The sequence below is a fragment of the Xenopus laevis genome, chromosome 7S, assembly GCF_017654675.1.
Source record: "Xenopus laevis strain J_2021 chromosome 7S, Xenopus_laevis_v10.1, whole genome shotgun sequence".
NCBI lineage: Eukaryota > Metazoa > Chordata > Amphibia > Anura > Pipidae > Xenopus > Xenopus laevis.
In genome coordinates this window covers 104,749,609-104,769,754 of record NC_054384.1, presented here as the reverse complement: position 1 = coordinate 104,769,754, position 20,146 = coordinate 104,749,609, and the positions used below count along the sequence as shown (strand labels likewise).

The 20,146-nt window shown below is 39.3% G+C and overlaps 1 protein-coding gene across 1 annotated transcript; it reads left to right on the top strand.

Moving 5' to 3' along the window:
- The first annotated feature begins 6,012 nt into the window (after window positions 1–6,012).
- Window positions 6,013–18,538, top strand: LOC121396582 (ly6/PLAUR domain-containing protein 3-like). The gene is made up of 5 exons (XM_041571674.1): window positions 6,013–6,152; window positions 9,095–9,229; window positions 12,487–12,648; window positions 13,748–13,894; window positions 17,985–18,538. The coding sequence occupies exons 1-5, from the start codon at window positions 6,074–6,076 to the stop codon at window positions 18,215–18,217; spliced, it is 756 nt and encodes a 251-aa protein (XP_041427608.1). The 5' UTR covers window positions 6,013–6,073; the 3' UTR covers window positions 18,218–18,538.
- The last annotated feature ends 1,608 nt before the right edge of the window (window positions 18,539–20,146 follow it).

Here is a 20,146-nt window from a genome sequence, read left to right as displayed (position 1 = left end):
TGGGATAGCAGGTATAGTAGGGAGAGATGGTGTCTATAGTAACAGTGGGATAATAGTCTCTGGGAAGGGAGTGTGACTGTGGGATAGCAGGTATAGTAGGGAGAGATGGTGCCTATAGTAACAGTGGATAATAGTCTCTGGGAAGGGAGTGTGACTGTGGGATAGCAGGTATAGTAGGGAGAGATAGTGTCTATAGTAACAGTGGATAATAGTCTCTGGGAAGGGAGTGTGACTGTGGGATAGCAGGTATAGTAGGGAGAGATGGTGTCTATAGTAACAGTGGATAATAGTCTCTGGGAAGGGAGTGTGACTGTGGGATAGCAGGTATAGTAGGGAGAGATGGTGTCTATAGTAAACAGTGGATAATAGTCTCTGGGAAGGGAGTGTGACTGTGGGATAGCAGGTATAGTAGGGAGAGATAGTGTCTATAGTAACAGTGGATAATAGTCTCTGGGAAGGGAGTGTGACTGTGGGATAACAGGTATAGTAGGGAGAGATGGTGTCTATAGTAACAGTGGATAATAGTCTCTGGGAAGGGAGTGTGACTGTGGGATAGCAGGTATAGTAGGGAGAGATGGTGCTATAGTAACAGTGGATAATAGTCTCTGGGAAAGGAGTGTGACTGTGGGATAGCAGGTATAGTAGGGAGAGATGGTGTCTATAGTAACAGTGGATAATAGTCTCTGGGAAGGGAGTGTGACTGTGGGATAGCAGGTATAGTAGGGAGAGATGGTGCCTATAGTAACAGTGGATAATAGTCTCTGGGAAAGGAGTGTGACTGTGGGATAGCAGGTATAGTAGGGAGAGATGGTGCCTATAGTAACAGTGGATAATAGTCTCTGGGAAGGGAGTGTGACTGTGGGATAGCAGATATAGTAGGGAGAGATGGTGTCTATAGTAACAGTGGGATACTAGTCTCTGGGAAGGGATTGTGACTGTGGGATAGCAGGTATAGTAGGGAGAGATGGTGCCTATAGTAACAGTGGATAATAGTCTCTGGGAAGGGAGTGTGACTGTGGGATAGCAGGTATAGTAGGGAGAGATAGTGTCTATAGTAACAGTGGATAATAGTCTCTGGGAAGGGAGTGTGACTGTGGGATAACAGGTATAGTAGGGAGAGATGGTGTCTATAGTAACAGTGGATAATAGTCTCTGGGAAGGGAGTGTGACTGTGGGATAGCAGGTATAGTAGGGAGAGATGGTGCCTATAGTAACAGTGGATAATAGTCTCTGGGAAGGGAGTGTGACTGTGGGATAGCAGGTATAGTAGGGAGAGATGGTGCCTATAGTAACAGTGGGATAATAGTCTCTGGGAAGGGAGTGTGATTGTGGGATAGCAGGTATAGTAGGGAGAGATGGTGCCTATAGTAACAGTGGATAATAGTCTCTGGGAAGGGAGTGTGACTGTGGGATAGCAGGTATAGTAGGGAGAGATGGTGCCTATAGTAACAGTGGATAATAGTCTCTGGGAAGGGAGTGTGACTGTGGGATAGCAGGTATAGTAGGGAGAGATGGTGCCTATAGTAACAGTGGCTAATAATCTCTGGGAAGGGAGTGTGACTGTGGGATAGCAGGTATAGTAGGGAGAGATGGTGTCTATAGTAACAGTGGGATAATAGTCTCTGGGAAGGGAGTGTGACTGTGGGATAGCAGATATAGTAGGGAGAGATGGTGCCTATAGTAACAGTCGGATAATAGTCTCTGGGAAGGGAGTGTGACTGTGGGATAGCAGGTATAGTAGGGAGAGATGGTGCCTATAGTAACAGTGGGATAATAGTCTCTGGGAAGGGAGTGAGTAGAGTGGAGCGGTTGTATGCAGTTTTATGCTTTGGCCAGTTGAGGGAGCCCATATTCCACCAAACTGGTTTCTACTGCTTTTAAAGAACAATATAACACAAGAGCTCCACATTCTACTTTGGAAAAACAGAAAGTTTAGATGGTCACATGCCTTACAGTTGTCCTACTTAAACAGGACAAGTGTGACTTTAGGCTTAAAGGAACAGTAACTCCAAAAAATTAAAGTCACTTTAAGAAGTTAGAATATAATGTACTGTTGCCCTGCACTGCTGTCTGGTGTGTTTGCTTCAGCAACTCTACAATAGTTGATATAAATAAGCTGCTGTGTAGCCATGGGGGCAGCTATTCAAGCACAGGATACACAGTAGATAACAGATAAGTACTACTATAGTTTATATAAACAAGCTGCTGTGTAGCCATGGGGGCAGCCATTCAAGCACAGGATACACAGTAGATAACAGATAAGTTCTACTATAGTTTATATAAACAAGCTGCTGTGTAGCCATGGGGGCAGCTATTCAAGCACAGGATACACAGTAGATAACAGATAAGTACTACTATAGTTTATATAAACAAGCTGCTGTGTAGCCATGGGGGCAGCCATTCAAGCACAGGATACACAGTAGATAACAGATAAGTACTACTATAGTTTATATAAACAAGCTGCTGTGTAGCCATGGGGGCAGCCATTCAAGCACAGGATACACAGTAGATAACAGATAAGTACTACTACAGTTTATATAAACAAGCTGCTGTGTAGCCATGGGGGCAGATTTATCAAGAGTCGAATTTGGAGTTTATGGGAGTTTATAAAAACTCCCATCAACTCCTATAAACTTGAAAAAATGACCAATCGAAACTTATTTAAAAAGAATTATCTATTTTTTTAAAAATGGGTGAATAGGATCGAATAGGATTCAAGTTTTTTCACCAAAAAAAATGTTAAAAAAAATTTTCAATTAATTTTTTCAAAAGTCCATTAAATGGCTCCAAATTGATTGTAGGAGGTCCCCCATAAGCTAAAACAACAATTTGGCAGGTTTCAGATGGAGAATAGCCAAATTTGATTTCTTAAAGGGACAGTACATGATACATTTAAAAATTCAAATTTCGATTTTTTTCTAAATTCAAATCGAATTTGGACTATTCTCTAGTCGAATTACACTAAAATAAACTTGAAATTCAAATTTAAAAATTCAAAATTTCAATTCGACCCTTGATAAATCTGGCTCTTAAAGGGCATGTAAAGGCAAAAAAATAAAATCCCATTTTTACTTTCTTAAATGAAAAAGAAACCTATCTCCAATATACTTTAATTAAAAAATGTGTACCGTTTTTATAAGAAACCTGACTGTATGCAGTGAAATTCTCCCTTCATTTAGTGCTGTGGATAGGAATTGTCAGACGGTCCCTAACTGCTGAGCAGGGAAACAATCATACTTATGAACAGCAGGGGGAGCCCCCGCCTTACTTCCCAGCCATGCAGAACTCAAGCAGCTTTGTTTATGACGATCCCTAAGCAGCCCAGACCACACTGAGCATGTGCACAGTCTTAGTCTTGCAAAGATGTATAACAAAGTTACAAGATGGTGACCCCCTGTTGCCAACTTTGAAAGCATAAATTATTTGTTTGATTAGGCTTGTGCTGCAGTAAGTTCATGTTTATATTTAGTATATAAAATACAGCATTTCTAGCCTTATTCTATTTTAGACTTTACATGCCCTTTAAGGTATGAAGATCCAAATTATGGAAAGATTTGTTATCCGGTAAACACCAGTTCCCTAGCATTCTGGATAACAGGTCCAATACCTGTATGTCCCTTTATATATTTTTTCAATACCAGGCGGTTTTTACCAACACATCACAATTAGTGATGGGCGAATTTGCGCCGATTTGCTTCGCCAAAAATTAGCGAATTTCCATCGAAATTTGAAAAATGGCGATAAATTCACAAAACGGAGCCGGCGTCTCGTTTTTTTTTTATGTCGGTGAATTTTTGTCAGCGAATTTTCGCAGCCGTTTCGTGGATTTATTTGCCGGCAGCGAATCATGCAAATTCGAATAAATTCGCCCATCACTAATCACAATATCTCTGGGTGGAAAAGAGAGAAACTTCCCTTGTTGTTCCCAAGCTGACACTCAGGTCTGGCAAATTTAACTTCCCCTATTAAATTATACACTTACATCATTTTTTAATTTTGTACTCCAATGGGAAATCTTATTTCCTTTTTGCTTTCATATCCTTGTCACGACTATATTCATTTTTTATGATTTCTTTCTCTACTCGGTGGAATGCTGTTTTAATATTTCTTTCACTATTTTGTTCTTATTCCACATTTAAAATTGTATTTTTAAATTCCCTTTGAAATCCTCAAGATAATAAAGTCATTTGTTCTTGGAACAGAATTTCGTATTATACCACAATTACTGTGAAACCTTCCCAAAGCCCAAAACATGTTCCAGCCTGTATGTCTGCCTAATAAAGCTAAAAAGCATATAGTTGCGCCATAAAAAGCAGTTGATTCATGATGTATGGACAGATCAAAGACCTGATTCAACTGTTCCCTATTCAGAATACAATGAACACTGTTTCTACCTAAAAACCTTTGGTTATTAAATCTCCCTCTGTATTCCCTGATTTATCTTGATTATATTTTAGTTCATTCATTTTTAAGTGGAGGAAGCTCCCAAATGTAACTTTTTAAAATGAATGTATTTTTTATTAAATATGTATTTAAGGACCACTGGCTTAAACTAAGGATATCCAGAAAGCCTAAAAGAGTTCCAAAGATCTATAATTTCAGAACACCTGGAGCAACGGTGAACTAAACGTACATCTTGAATATCTGCCATCATGGATCATAAAGCAAATGAATGAGGAGTAATAGGTACAAGTACAGCTTTTGTTATCTGGAAACCCGATATCCAGAAAGCTATGATTTACAGGAGTCCCATAGACTCCATTTTAATCAAATAATTCAAATTTTTATAACAAATTTTAAAACAGATTTTAAAAAATCATTTTGAATGATTGGGACCTGGGATTTTCCGGATAAAAGGCCTTTTATGTCTACATCTTAAATCTGCTAAAAATAATTTAAACATTAAGGGGCAGATTTATCAAGGGTCGAATTTCGAATTGAAAAAACTTCGAAATTCGAATTCAAAAAGACCAACTGAAATTTATTTAAAAAAAAATCAGTGTTTGCCCGAAAAGGTCAGTTTTCGATCGAATAGGTCTGTTTTTGTTCAAATTCGAATCATACGAAGTAAAGTTTTTAAAGAGACAGTACATGATAAATTTCTAAATTAAAATTTTCCCATTTTTTTCAAATTCGAATCGAATTTGGACAATTCCCTAGTCGAAGTACACAAAAATTTGCTTGAAATAAGAATTTTTTTAATTAGAATTTTCACTTCGACCTTTGATAAATGTGCCCCTAAATAAACCCAGTAGGGTTGTTTTTCAACCAATAAGGATTAATTATATTTTAGTTCGGATCAAGTACAAGGTACGGTTTTATTATTACACAGAAAAAGGAAATCATTTTTAAAAATGTGGATTATTTGGGAGACGGCCTTTCTGTAATTTGAAGCTTTCTGGATTTTGGGTTTCCAGATAACGGAGCCCATACCTGTACAAATATATTGTATTAAACAGCTCATATGTAAAACCCTGCTTCATGTAAATAAACCTTTTTCAGAATAATATATTTTTTTAGTCATATGTGCCATTGGGTAATCATAAATAAAAAATTGCCATTTTAAGAACTAAGGGCCACCTCCTGGATCTTACGATTCACGGTGCAGACAAACACACTAAACAAACTATACATGTTAGATCACATGAGCCAATTAAAATACAGAGTTCTGTCTTTTGCTTCCACAATTATTCGTGTTACAGTTAGAGCTGCAGTATTTCTGGTCAGCTGATCTCTGAGGCAGCACAGAGAATATATTACCAGGGGGGTTCAAGGGAAAAGATGTAAAAGGACGATATTTACTTAAATTTACATTCCAGTTTGGTAAGACTCTTTAATATGCCACTTAATATGATATAAACTATCTGTTGCTTAAGTATAGTTTTCCTTTAAGACTGTTGCTGGGAAGGGCTACCTCTTTGTGTAGTATATTATTATATGTAGAAGGGAGTATCCTGTACAGAACTCTATGCTAATATAATAAGTATTAGGGCAGGTCTAACAAATAAAATGCTGTTTCAGCTGATGTAACTGAGAACAGACAAGCTCTGAGAACTGAGAAGCATTATTAAGGATGGAGTCGATCTCTCAAAGGACTTGCAGGAGAACCATGATAACCAATATCTTTTTGGTACTTGTGCTGTTGATACCAGGTAGGAAAAACCTTATATTACCTTAGGCCAGGGGTCTAATAAGAGTTTTTGGTTATGATGCATGCTTCAAAGCTTGAAGACCATATTGAGATCCATATCACTGGTTTCACCTTACTGTGTGGTTGTATCAGTACTGAGATCCAACCAGTTAAGGGATGACTAAGGTAGTACCATCAATCCATGTGAGCTTTGCAGCAATGTTGTGACTGCATGGAGGTTCCACCCTGCCTGCTTCTACCTGTTGAATGTTCCTCAATGTCACTTTCTGTCTGTTGAATGTTCCTCACTGTCACTTTCTGTTTACAGTTTTACCTGTTGATTGTTCCTCACTGTCGCATTCTGTCTAGAGTTTTACCTGTTGAATGTTCCTCACTGTCGCTTTCTGTCTAGAGTTCTACCTGTTGAATGTTCCTCATTGTCACTTTCTGTCTAGAGTTCTACCTGTTGAATGTTCCTCATTGTCACTTTATGTCTAGAGTTCTACCTGTTGAATGTTCCTCATTGTCACTTTCTGTCTAGAGTTCTACCTGTTGAATGTTCCTCATTGTCACTTTATGTCTAGAGTTTTACCTGTTGAATGTTCCTCACTGTCACTTACTTTCTAGAGTTTTACCTGTTGAATGTTCCTCACTGTCACTTTCTGTCTAGAGTTTTACCTGTTGAATATTCCTCACTGTCACTTTCTGTCTAGAGTTTTACTTGTTGAATGTTCCTCACTGTCACTTTCTGTCTAGAGTTTTACCTGTCGAATGTTCCTCACTGTCAATTTCTGTCTAGAGTTCTACCTGTTGAATGTTCCTCACTGTCACTTTCTGTCTAGAGTTTTACCTGTTGAATGTTCCTCACTGTCACTTTCTGTCTAGAGTTCTACCTGTTGAATGTTCCTCACTGTCACTTTCTGTCTAGAGTTTTACCTGTCGAATGTTCCTCACTGTCAATTTCTGTCTAGAGTTCTACCTGTTGAATGTTCCTCACTGTCACTTTCTGTCTAGAGTTTTACCTGTCGAATGTTCCTCACTGTCAATTTCTGTCTAGAGTTCTACCTGTTGAATGTTCCTCACTGTCACTTTCTGTCTAGAGTTCTACCTGTTGAATATTCCTCACTGTCACTTTCTGTCTAGAGTTTTACTTGTTGAATGTTCCTCACTGTCACTTTCTGTCTAGAGTTCTACCAGTTGAATGTTCCTCATTGTCACTTTCTGTCTAGAGTTCTACCTGTTAAATGTTTCTCACTGTCACTTTCTGTCTAGAGTTCTACCTGTTAAATGTTTCTCACTGTCACTTTCTGTCTGTTAAATGTTCCTCACTGTCACTTACTGTCTAGAGTTTTACCTGTTAAATGTTCCTCACTGTCACTTTCTGTCAGTTGAATGTTCTTCACTGTCACTTTCTGTCTAGAGTTCTACCTGTTGAATGTTCCTCACTGTCACTTTCTGTCAGTTGAATGTTCTTCACTGTCACTTTCTGTCTAGAGTTCTACCTGTTGAATGTTCCTCACTGTCACTTTCTGTCTAGAGTTCTACCTGTTGAATGTTCCTCATTGTCACTTTCTGTCTAGAGTTCTACCTGTTGAATGTTCCTCATTGTCACTTTCTGTCTAGAGTTCTACCTGTTGAATGTTCCTCACTGTCACTTACTTTCTAGAGTTTTACCTGTTGAATGTTCCTCACTGTCACTTTCTGTCTAGAGTTTTACCTGTTGAATGTTCCTCACTGTCACTTTCTGTCTAGAGTTCTACCTGTTGAATATTCCTCACTGTCACTTTCTGTCTAGAGTTCTACCTGTTGAATGTTCCTCACTGTCACTTTCTGTCTAGAGTTTTACCTGTCGAATGTTCCTCACTGTCAACTTCTGTCTAGAGTTCTACCTGTTGAATGTTCCTCACTGTCACTTTCTGTCTAGAGTTTTACCTGTCGAATGTTCCTCACTGTCAATTTCTGTCTAGAGTTCTACCTGTTGAATGTTCCTCACTGTCACTTTCTGTCTAGAGTTCTACCTGTTGAATATTCCTCACTGTCACTTTCTGTCTAGAGTTTTACTTGTTGAATGTTCCTCACTGTCACTTTCTGTCTAGAGTTCTACCAGTTGAATGTTCCTCATTGTCACTTTCTGTCTAGAGTTCTACCTGTTAAATGTTTCTCACTGTCACTTTCTGTCTAGAGTTCTACCTGTTAAATGTTTCTCACTGTCACTTTCTGTCTGTTAAATGTTCCTCACTGTCACTTACTGTCTAGAGTTTTACCTGTTGAATGTTCCTCACTGTCACTTTCTGTCAGTTGAATGTTCTTCACTGTCACTTTCTGTCTAGAGTTCTACCTGTTGAATGTTCCTCACTGTCACTTTCTGTCAGTTGAATGTTCCTCACTGTCACTTTCTGTCTAGAGTTCTACCTGTTGAATGTTCCTCACAATCACTTTCTGTCTAGAGTATCTGGCTCACTAGCTAGCTACTTCAGATAGATCAAGCTAAGTGACTTAGTCAACCAGGTTCCCCAACCAGAAACCAGGCAAGGAATGAATATGCAGCATATCAGAGAGTTAGTTGTCATGCAAATGATGATGATAAATATAACCTAGGAGATGTTTAAACAAACTGTGGAAGCAACTGTATTTCACATTGAATGAACCCCAATATCATAGAATAGCATCCATGCATAATTGGTTTTATGGGTTTCTTCCTAGTTGATTGGGAAATTTTAACCAAAACTTGACTTTTCCTGACAAACAGATGAGCAAAGGTTATCTAGCCATTGTGTTACCCCAATTTAACAGATCTGTATTGCACCTTTTCCATTGAAATGAATGTGGTGTTGCGATGTGCTGTGTGTATCCTGTGTGCAAGGCAATGCGTAAACAGTTTTGCCTTTAAACTAATCTAATTAATCTGAATATTATTTTGAGCTTTTTTCTAGATTTATGAAACTTTTTTTTTTAATGTCCTAGGAGCAGAGGCTGAAAATTTAGAGTGCTACTCTTGCGTTGATTATAATGATGGAAGCTGTTCAGAGGACAAAGCAGCAAAGACTTCTTGTAGTCCAGATCAAAACTGCATTGAGACCAACGCAACTCTAGAGACAAGTATGTATTTGTATATGGAACTAATGCTATTGACAGCAGGAGATCACATTTGAAATATACATGCTAATATTTGATATAAAGAGCATTATGATATTAAGCAGTGATTCACAAAAAGGAAACAGACAAGGTATGACAAAAAAAGCAGACAAAAACATAGAAAATAAACTAATGAGGGACCGGCCCAAACTATATGGACTTGGGAAACATGATTCATAAGGTGTTATAGAATTAAAATATTAATAGAACTAAAGCAAAAAATAAATATGGGTAAAAATACTGCAGAGGGGTTCAGCAGTCACACAACTGCTCGAAATTGCAGTTCCCCATCTTGGATCCTGTAAGGCCATTCTTTGAGTGTCAGTGGCACTGCACATGCTCAGTGTGCTCCGGCTGTTGTTGGGAAACTAGGCTTAGAGGTCATCAGAAATCATCAAGGAGAAGATGAGGTTTGTCTGTCCCTACAGGGCTGATTGGTATTCACTGGATGGGCAAATTTATTTAACATGTTTAGCCATGTTTTGCCGCTGAAATGACTTGAATGGTGTTGCAAGTCAAAAAAAATGATGTGCGTCAAAAAAAAAATTGACGCCTATAGACTTTAATGCATTTTGGCGATTTTCTTCCCGGCTGCAAATTTATGGCGGAGAGAAACGAGTCAAATTCGCCCATCCCTAGTATTCAGTTTTTAATGCAGCATGCACTGGTCTCTGATCTGTCGTGATGTAATATATATATTTATACTGTATACTTAGAATTGGTAAGCTGATATAACTGACAGCAGCCCAGAGTACGAGGATGGGGAGCTACTGGGGCATCATCAGAGAAAAAGGGCTGTGGTTGCCTTGGCACAAAATCCCAAAACATCATGCTCCTTGATTAAGCTTTCATTCTCCTTTAACCTTTTGGTTTAATAGAGAGATTTATATTCTAAAATAATCTGCAGTTTTCTTCATTTGTTGTTTTTTAATGGTTTTTCATGTTTATATTTTTGTTTTGACTGGACAAAGCATTTAACATAGCCTTAAAACAAATTGAAGCCATATAAAACAATAATAATCACATGACATCTTTGACGCTATGATAATGTGAGAGCACAGGCCATTGAGATAAGAACAGCTTGAAACTGAGAGAATAAACTAGTGAGTTAGTTTATAGGCTGGAGACAGACGGACGGGGTGGGGTACTTAATAACACAGGTGTGGTACAGCCAAAAGAACGTCTTGGAGGCAGACAGAGAGATGAAATCATGAGAGATGAGTGCAGCAAGAGGCCATTAGCAGAGCACAGAAGGAGATTGGGGGAATATTTGGGAATAGTTTATTTAAGCACTAAAAAGGTTTCTGAATATTCTCCATCTGTTCTTTTAATCAAAGGGACCCTGGGAAAAGAAGCCAAAGGGTTAAGTGAAAGGGTCATGACTAGGGGGACAAATAGGGCCCTGTGGTAGTGGTGTTGGATTATGGGGATTGTAGTACATAGTTGGGTAAAGGAAAGAGAAGCAACAACAGAGGTTGTAATAAGGTGGGACCAAAAAGAAGGGACAAACATTTTACCTGGAAAGGGGAGATATCTTCCCCCAATCCCGCTCAGGGACACGGGAATAAGGGGATGGAGGGGACAGCAATAGTTATGTTGTTGTAGCAACATGGGGGGCGTGGTGAGCTGTACTAGGGGCAACCAAAAAGGAAACGGAAGGGGGTAGTGCAAGCGTGAGCAGTGTCGGACTGGGCCAGCGGGAAACCGGGAAAAAACCCGGTGGGCCCCGGGCTCTTGTGGGTCCTGCTGACGGGACGCCAAGAATGTGCCCACTGATGTCATGCTGCGCCCATACTTACAAACCTGCTCCGGAGCGGCGAGGAAGACCCTTAGGCAGTAGCCCCGGTGGGCCCCAAGCACCCCAGTCCGACCCTGAGCGTGAGAGATAGGCCTTGGGGGCAAGGTCCCAGTTAGGTGCCACAGTACCTGGGTGTGTTGGGAACTAGCCTCAGGTTTGAAAATGAAGTCAGGTTGTTACATTATGGTGGTTATTTTTCAAGGTCTGAATATCCAAAACTCAAATAATTCGTAGTTTTTGGAGCAAAAAAAAACAAATTTTTCGAGATTTGTCTAAAAACTCTGAATCCAAAACCCCAGCATCTAAAAGCTCTCGAGTGTCTGGCTGATGTCTGTAGGGATATCCGATGATTTCAGGTTTTCGGCACAAAAAACTCACTTTTTTGGAAAACTCCGAACAATTCTGAGTTTTCAGGGAAAGCTCCGAAGTTTGCCCGACCCTATTTTTTCTTTATAAATAAGGTCCATTCGGGAATTTGTAGTTGCTCGAATTTTGATATTAGAAATACCGTACTGAGATAAATAACCCCCTATATGTGGTTATATGCAGCCAGCAATGGTTTATGTATGTAGGAATTATATGTATGTATATATATATGTATTTATGTATGTATTGATTTTTTATCTATTGGTTTAAGAATATCATTATGGGTTTTAATAATTTCTATGTTATGGGGTTGTTTACAGTAACATGTATAATAGAATAAGCTGCGGCCTTTTCACCCAGATATATTGGTGTCAGTTATTGGTGAAAGAAGAAGGGGCTCGGGTATTGAGGATCCACATGTCAAAGCAAAATTTTTGTTTTTTTTAAGCTAATCTGTGACAAATTGAAGCTAGATGTATAGGACCTGGTATCTAGAATGCACAGGACCTGGGGCTTTTCGGTCCGTACTTTGGACCTCCATGCCTTTTGCCTGCTAAAAATCATTTAAACATTAAATAAACCCAACAGGATTGCTTTGCTTCCAATAAGGATTAATTATATCTTAGCTGAGATTAAAAACAAGGTACTGTTTTATCATTACACAGAAAAGGGAAATGTTTTTTTAAAAAATTTTACTTATTTGATTAAAACTTTGAGTCTAGGAGAAACTGCCTTCCCGTAATTCAGGACTTTCAGGATAACAGATTTCAGGCTAACAGATCCCATACCTGTACTACATTACGACATGGTTTCTTCTAGCAAGAAGGTAGATAATTAGATTACCTGTGCACTACATGAAATAGCTTTAATTTCCCTGTTTAGCTCCTGAAATAATAAAAACAATAGTGATTAAAATTAAAATTAAATAGACAAAGTGTATGTTAAGCACATTCATTGCACTCATGTTGACAAATGGGGGAGACTGCTCCTTTAATAGCTTTAGTCAGTTCTTGTCTGGCCACCCTTATTTGAGTCTTGATTAGTTTTATTCTTGCAGGTCATAATTACTCCTACTTGATGGTGAAAGGCTGTGGCAACAGAAGCATAGAAGATATGTTGGAACTTGTCCCCTTCTATGGAATCAACTTGTATTTCCATCTGTCACAATGCAACAGTAGCCTGTGCAACAACCTGAACAATGAAAAGACTATCTACCCAGGTAATACAGTCATGGGACCTGTTATCCAGAATGCTCTGGGCCGGGGTTTTTCCAGATAATGCATATTTCAATAATTTTTATCTTCATACCTTAAGTCTACTAGAAAATCATGTAAATATTAAATAAACCCAATAGGCTGGTTTTGCTTCCAATAAGGATTAATTATATCTTAGTTTGGATCTATGGGGTATATGGGGGACAGTCTTTCTGTAATTCAGAACTTTATGGATAACAGATTTCTGGATAAAAAAAGCCTTGGATAGGGGAAAAAAACCTGAAATTGTATAATAGAAATTATTTTTCTAAATTTGTATTAAAAACAGCATTTTTAAATCCAAATGTACTACTTTGTTCATGAGAAGGCTCCAATCTTGAGCAAGCCTGATGGGCTTTAAGTAGAAATTCATCTGATGGAGAAATGAAGAAAATAGATGGGGGCTGAAGGGCAGATGTAGAAAGAGAATATAGATAAAAGAATATGGTGACAAGAAAGGAAAGTCAATGGGAAAACCAGGAGGGAAAGATAAATAGAGAAGGACTAATAAGAGGAGACAATGGTGGAAGAAGGTGGAGGAGAAGGACGGAGAAGGGAAAGACAAGATAAAACATGATAGTTAAGTATGAGTCAAATGTTTTGAAAAACTTGAAGAAGAAAAAAACACGGTGAGGGAGAATTAAGGACTAACCATTGTCCAAAAGTGATAACATAGTTCAAATACAGTAATACAGGTAGGGGACCTGTTATCCAGAATGTCTGGGATCTGGGGCTTATTGAATAATGAATATTTCTGTAATTTGGATCTTCATACCTTAAGTCTACTAGAAATTGATGTAAACATTAAATAAACCCAACAGACTGGTTTTGCTTCCAATAAGGGTTAATTATATCTTAGTTGGGATCAAGTACAAGCGACTGTTTTATTATTACACAGAAAAGGAAAAAAATGGATTATTTGGATAAAATGGAGCCTTCCGTTATTTGGAGCTTTCCGGATAATGGATCCCATACCTATACTGACATGTTTTCATATGAGATATTGTACTGTAAGTCAGGTCTATGTGTGAGCTACAAAAACATCACTGCAATTCTACATTCCAGAGAAGGTCACTCCTGAGCCCAACAATGTCCAGTGCTACAGCTGTATTGGAAACACAGGAGCTGAATGTTCTTCATCAAATGTTACCATTGTGAATTGCTACGGCAAATATGAATACTGTTTTGATGGAAATATCAATTTAACCACGGGTGAGTGACTGATAAAAATATTGCACATTTATGTTGTTTAAATGCAGTTGCTTTGTTTGTTCTGCATTCCAGGCCTCTGTTTTACTGGGCTTAGTAACTTGTGTAGATGCAGAATTGTCCATCTCCAGAATCAGTGGAATAAGTCGGGGTGTGGGACAAGTCAGGGTGGGATGTGGGCAGAGGTGGGCTGTGGGTGGGAAGTGGGCAGACTCCTCTGAAGGTTTTTTGCAGGGGGGCCCGGCACACTCAAGTTACCCTACAGGAATTTGCTGCTGCAACAGTTTCATGAATGCAACATTAATGGAGTTGGAAAGTGATCCTGGTTGAATACATTCATTTGCCCTATACTCAAACATAAAAAAAGAGGTTTGTGGGAGCACTCCTAAGACTAAGTTAAAACATGTTTAAGTAGCACTCCCCAGTATAGTATAAAAGGTACAAGACCTTTTATACTATGACCAGAGGTAAATAAATTAGGGACCACCGTATGGGGTTTATCGTATCGTTGTATGGTGGCTTATCAACTTTATGATCACAACTTTCTAAATAAAAACCTCTGTTTTTGTAAATGCATGCACTTGCATATATACTGAATTACTTAGAATTACTTAGGCCAAGTCAGTAGCACTTCCATTGTACTTAAACACATTTAACTTAGGCTTAGGAGTGCAACCACAACCCTCCTTTTTTCTATTTTCAAACATGCTTTAGTGGCAAAAGTAGTTGCATGCTTTCACCAATTGCAGGTCTAAGGATGGCTATAGATATCGGCAAATTGGCAGCTTTTCTGCCCATGTAGGGGGAGTTCTAATGTTTCCTCCCGATTGATATCAGGCCAAACATCAGCCAGATATTGATCGGGCAGGATTGATTTTTTTTGGTGATCGAGGACATCATTGACTAGTTGATTTGGTCCTTGTCCCATTTCCTTCGTTGTAGCCCGATCGTTTTGGCCAGATTGGATTAAGCCGATATCGCCCTGCCTTTGATGGGCAGATTGGGTTAAAATCCTCTTATTTGGTGAGTCACCAATTGAGCAGACCTGATCTTGATTGGCCACCTTAACACTCAGCAAGGGCTCCTTAAACATGATAACATACTGTATGGTACTACAGGTATGGGACCGATGATCAAGAATGCTTAGAAACTGGAGCTTTCCATATAAGGGGTCTTTTTGTAATTTTGAACTCCATGCCTACTACTAAAAAAATAATGTAAACATTATTTAATCTCAATAGTATTGCTTTCTCCAATATGCATTAATTATATATTCATATGGATCAATGATTTCACTGTAATTTCAGTGCGGAAGTCTGCTGAAACAGCACTATTAATTATATATGTTTTGAAACTAACGTGTTTTCCCATGACAATATCCCTTTAATAGTAAAATCCATGAGCGAGAAAGACAAGCGTTGTTTAGAGTAGAGGGTCCCCAAATGTGAGGCTGGTGCAGGTCTACTAGAAAAGGGTCCAAAACTGTGGAGAGGTGGCCACATCTGAGGACCATTGAAAGTTATATTTACTATAAGGCAGATGTTGTATATAATTTACTCTTACTTTATTTATACGATGTACTGAAGGATATTAGCTGTGGTTATTACACCGTTTTAAGGTGGAGGCGTAAAAGGAAAACACTTCCAAACAATTGATCTTTTCATTGGAGTGTGAAAACCTGTACCCTGCCTCGGATTAAGAAACCTGTATTGTATTTACAAGATTGAAACTTGCCGAATCCTTGATCGTGCTGTAACATGACATGTGTGCAAAGATATTTCAGAGATGGGAGAAGTGCAGAGAAGTGGATAGAAGAAATGGAAACATCACAGTATGAGAAAACACTGAGAAAATTGGGTTTGTTTAATTTGAAGAAAATGTGCTTTTTAGGCAGCAGATTCATTAAGGTTCGAATGGTAAATTAGAATTAGAATTCTCACATTTTATTTTGGTCAAAACTCACAAATTAGAATTTTAATTCACCAACTCGAATTTGAATGTGAGATTTATCACACCTCAACCCTGGAAACAGTACTAATTCGAATATTCGCCACCTAAAACCTATCGAGTTAATTTACAAGTCAATGGCAGAGGACCATTGAACCCTTTGAAGATGTTAAGCTACCTGACATTCGAGTTTTTTTTTTTCAAGGAAAACTCAATTCGAATTTGATTCGACTTTTCGGGTTGTTCGTATTCAATCGAATATTAGACGTTCGAGTTGTGTGTAAATTTGAGTTAAACAAATTTATATACTGTAACTTCCAAATTGTACCTTTGATAAATCTGCTCATGGATTTCATAAGGTCATGGTATCATAAGTTCCTCAAATAGGAGCCAGAAGATGAATTTATCAGCCTTTCCTTCAAAACATGAGCAAATGATGGGGACAAGTGGAAATAACCAGTACCTTCCTTCCAGTACTCATTGAATAAAATACAAAAAACTTCTTTCCACTTATTTATTTCATAAGTTCAAAATTTGACACCAATTCACACCATATATGTTTCGGGGAGTTGAACCATGCCTGCCTGACTATGGTTACGGCACTTCTCCTACTCCTTCACAGTAACAGCTCTGTTACTACCTCCAGGTGCTGTTATCTGTGAGAGGTGCAGGAGAGGCTGACAACATACCTGAGGAAGGGATTGGGTAAGGGCAGGCAGAGAAGCAGATTATTCCAGGCACAGGCCGAGGTCAACACAGGAATCAAGCATGATAGTGAGGTTCAGTTACAAGCCAAGGTCAACACAGAAATCAGGTAAGGTAGCAAGGTACAGGTACAGGTACAGGCCAAAGTCAAAACAAGAATCAGGCAGAGAGAATCCAAGTCAGTCAGAGTCAAGAAACCAAGTCAGTCCAAGAAGACTAAAACGGGGACAGGATAGGAACAGGACAGGATAAAGGTTAGTGGATCAGAAATAGGATCAGGGTCTGGGTCAGGAACAAAATCAGGAATAGGGTTGCCATCTTTTGTAACGGTGGAGACCGGGGAGGGGGGCAGGCCGTGACATAGGTGGGAGTGTCCATGACATCAGGGGCGGGGCTATGATGCTGCAATCGGCGATTGGCCAATAGCCATGTCAATCAAGGGAATTAAGTCAAAATCGGACAGGTGCCAACCCTAATCAGGAACCAAATCATAATGAGGAACACGACACAAGGCTGGGTTAAGGCAGGTTGGTCAACGATCCAGCCAGCAAAAGTCTGGGAAGCAGACTTAAATAGCCCTTTAACAAGCTATTGCCACAGCTGGACAGGGAATGTAGATCCTGGAAGACTGACATGGAGGCAGCATCAGAGATAACATGTCACGGTTAGGCTGAAACCACACTGCCTCCTGCCTCAAGCAGGAGGAGGAGCAGCTACCCGCATAAAGCGGATCCCTGGTTTGAATCCAGAGTGTTCCTTACAAAGAGGTAATTTCTTCATCTTTATAGAATGACATATTTGCTATTACATGGAGCTTGGAAGGCCCATTTATTAAAGGTCAAATGTAGCAGTTTTAGTAGTTTTATCTTAAAACTATGATTAAACTCTATTTCTCTGTTAAGACACGAATGCCATGAAAGTTATTAAAAGATCCGAATATAACAAGTAGAAATGGAAAAATTCTCTAAAAAATATGAATATCTCTAAAACCTTGAAAAAATTGAGTATTACGGACATTTACCAGCAAAAAAAAAAAATCCAGAAACCCCTAAAAGTCTGAATGGTTAAAAAATATAGTTTTTGTGTTTTATACACAATTTTTTGAGTTTTAGAGAAATAAAAAGAAACACAAATCTTAAGAGAAAAGATACGATTAATGGAAAAAAATGGAAATCTGAATGTTAGTAAATTGGCCCCTAAATGTTACTTGTCTTCTATTGCAAGTTCTTTAAGATGAGGTTGGTGTAGGCTAAAACTGGAAGGGCATTTTGTAGCTGCAGAGATGTCAGTAAACACCTGCACACACCTACATTTTTTATAACCATCCCTAGTCATTTAACATAGACAGGATTAGGATTGTGCGATAATCCCTTTGATAATAGACAGCCAGTATGAATTATTTGTAATTCTAAAAAAAAGTAACTTTTTATTTGCTCACCAGGCAACCAAACAGTTGTGATACCGATCAAGAGCTGCTCACTAAGATCTCGATGCCCCATCCAGACTTTATCATCTGAAAGTCTCTCCCTTGAGATTAAGGGTGCATGCTGTGAAGGGAATCTTTGCAACCGTGACCTTTCCAACAGGACCCAATATGTAGACTTGCCACCCCTGGTCTTGCTTGAGGATCTAACCAGCAAAAAGAACAGTTCTTTAAACATGACAACTGTGTAAACATGAATGCTTAAACTGTCAGATTCAGCTGAAACAACCGCTGAAACAACCACAGGCATGGACACAAAAACTGTCAAATATCAGACACTACAACATCTTCCAAAACCATCAAGGAAGACCAAGCCAACAATGGGAAGAGCTTGACAGTTCTTCTCTATATAATGGTTTTTAAAAGTCTGTTTACATGTTAAGATGACTACATTTTATTTTCTTCCTTATGAGTTTATTCATGGCTTTCTATAGTGCTGATAAGGCTTGGGAAATAAAGACACCCTGCTACAACAATAGCAGCTAAAGGCCACTGCTTGGTCAACAATGAAATGAAGTGTTACTCTTGTCATCTCATCATGTTTCTGTTTAACCCTGCTGACACAGCCATACTCTGTTGTATCTATCACCCACAAATCTTACAAATACATTTTGGCAGCACAAGTTTAAAATAGTGAAGTAAATGTCAGACTTCATACCAACGGGAAACACATGACATGACTGATTTAGGGGGAAATGTGTTGATGTAGAAATGTATTCACGTAAATGACCCAATAGCATTTTTATGGTGGTGGAACACATTGTGGGGTAAAAGTGCAGAGTTGGTTGATGTAATAGGGTGCTACAAGGTAGAGTCCTGCACAAGTCCAATTGGAAGGACCCATGCCTGACCCACACCCACCACCCAACACATCCCCCTACCGAGAGCCACTTCCCAACCCTATAAGTCAAATTTACCTTCAGACCCGGGACAAACAAAGCCAGATCTGACTTAATCGTAGAACGGAAGTCACATCACTCTGCCATGCATTCAGCCAGAAAGCCAGGTGGGTTACCGGCAGACTACCTGCATGGTCAGGGAATTTTTTCAAGGATTTTCTACCCAGAACCCATTTTGTGGCAACTAAAGCTAAGCTCACATAAAAAAGGGCATAAACTAAATTGAGAAAAAGGGATGAAAACATAATTATGCTTCTTTATAGGTCCCTGGTGAGGCCTCATCTGGAGTATGGGGGCAGTTTTGGACTCCAGTCCTTAAGAGGGATATAAATGAGCTGGAGAGAGTGCAGAGACTAAGTATAACTAAACTGGTTAGAGCAGGCATGTCCAAAGTCAGGCCCGGGGGCCAATTGCAGCCCGTTTTCAAATTTACACCAGTAAAGTGCAATCAGGAATCGCGTAGCCGTAGCAGTAATATTTGGGCACATTAGTGAAATAATCTGCCACTTGGTCTATATTGCTGCCTGTGAAGGTGTTAGCAATAGACATGTATTGACATGTAGTGATGCAACCCTCTCACATACTTATTTAGTTTACTGTACTGGCACGTACTGTACTGGCACCAAGGCCGGGCCTAGGGTGGCAGGATTTTTAGGGGGGCGGCATGCTGCCCAACCACATCCACATTAGTTCAAAAACACTGGGAATGCGCAGGAGATACAATAATTTTTTTAATTTCCCAAACGCCAATCCTATTGCACAAATAAAGGGGAGGGGACAGGGGTAGGGTTGTCACCCGCCGGCATTTTATTGGCCTAGTCGGTAAAACACCTGCCAGGGCCGGTATTACAAATTTACCGGCAATGTAGCTGCCGGTAATTTGTAATACCCTTAACAAGAGCCCTTGCCCTCCGGTGAAAACTTACATTTTCTTAGGCTTCTGGCGACGTGGCCCCATCCCTTTTGCGGCACAACCCTCTGTGGCTCCACCCCTTTTTGCGTAACGGTCTGCCCCTTTAGTTCCCGCCCCCACCACTGGCCGGTAATTTTTTTTTTTAAAAAAAGGTGGCAACCCTAGACAAGGGCGATCATTGGCAGTGGGCCTAGGGGCACTTGCTAAGTAAATCCGGCCCTGAATGTCACAGTGGTTTGTAGTTATAAATTGCACTAGATTGTGTAACACATTTATTAGCAACACAATAGCTTGATCTCACCAAAAAA

Excerpts from the sequence above, each read along its gene's own strand:
- LOC121396582 (XM_041571674.1), top strand. The coding sequence starts at position 6,074 with ATGGAGTCGATCTCTCAAAGGACTTGCAGGAGAACCATGATAACCAAT. Across the intron at positions 9,230-12,486 it reads CAACGCAACTCTAGAGACAA|GTCATAATTACTCCTACTTG; the intron begins GTATGTATTTGT and ends TTATTCTTGCAG. Across the intron at positions 13,895-17,984 it reads AAATATCAATTTAACCACGG|GCAACCAAACAGTTGTGATA; the intron begins GTGAGTGACTGA and ends TTTGCTCACCAG.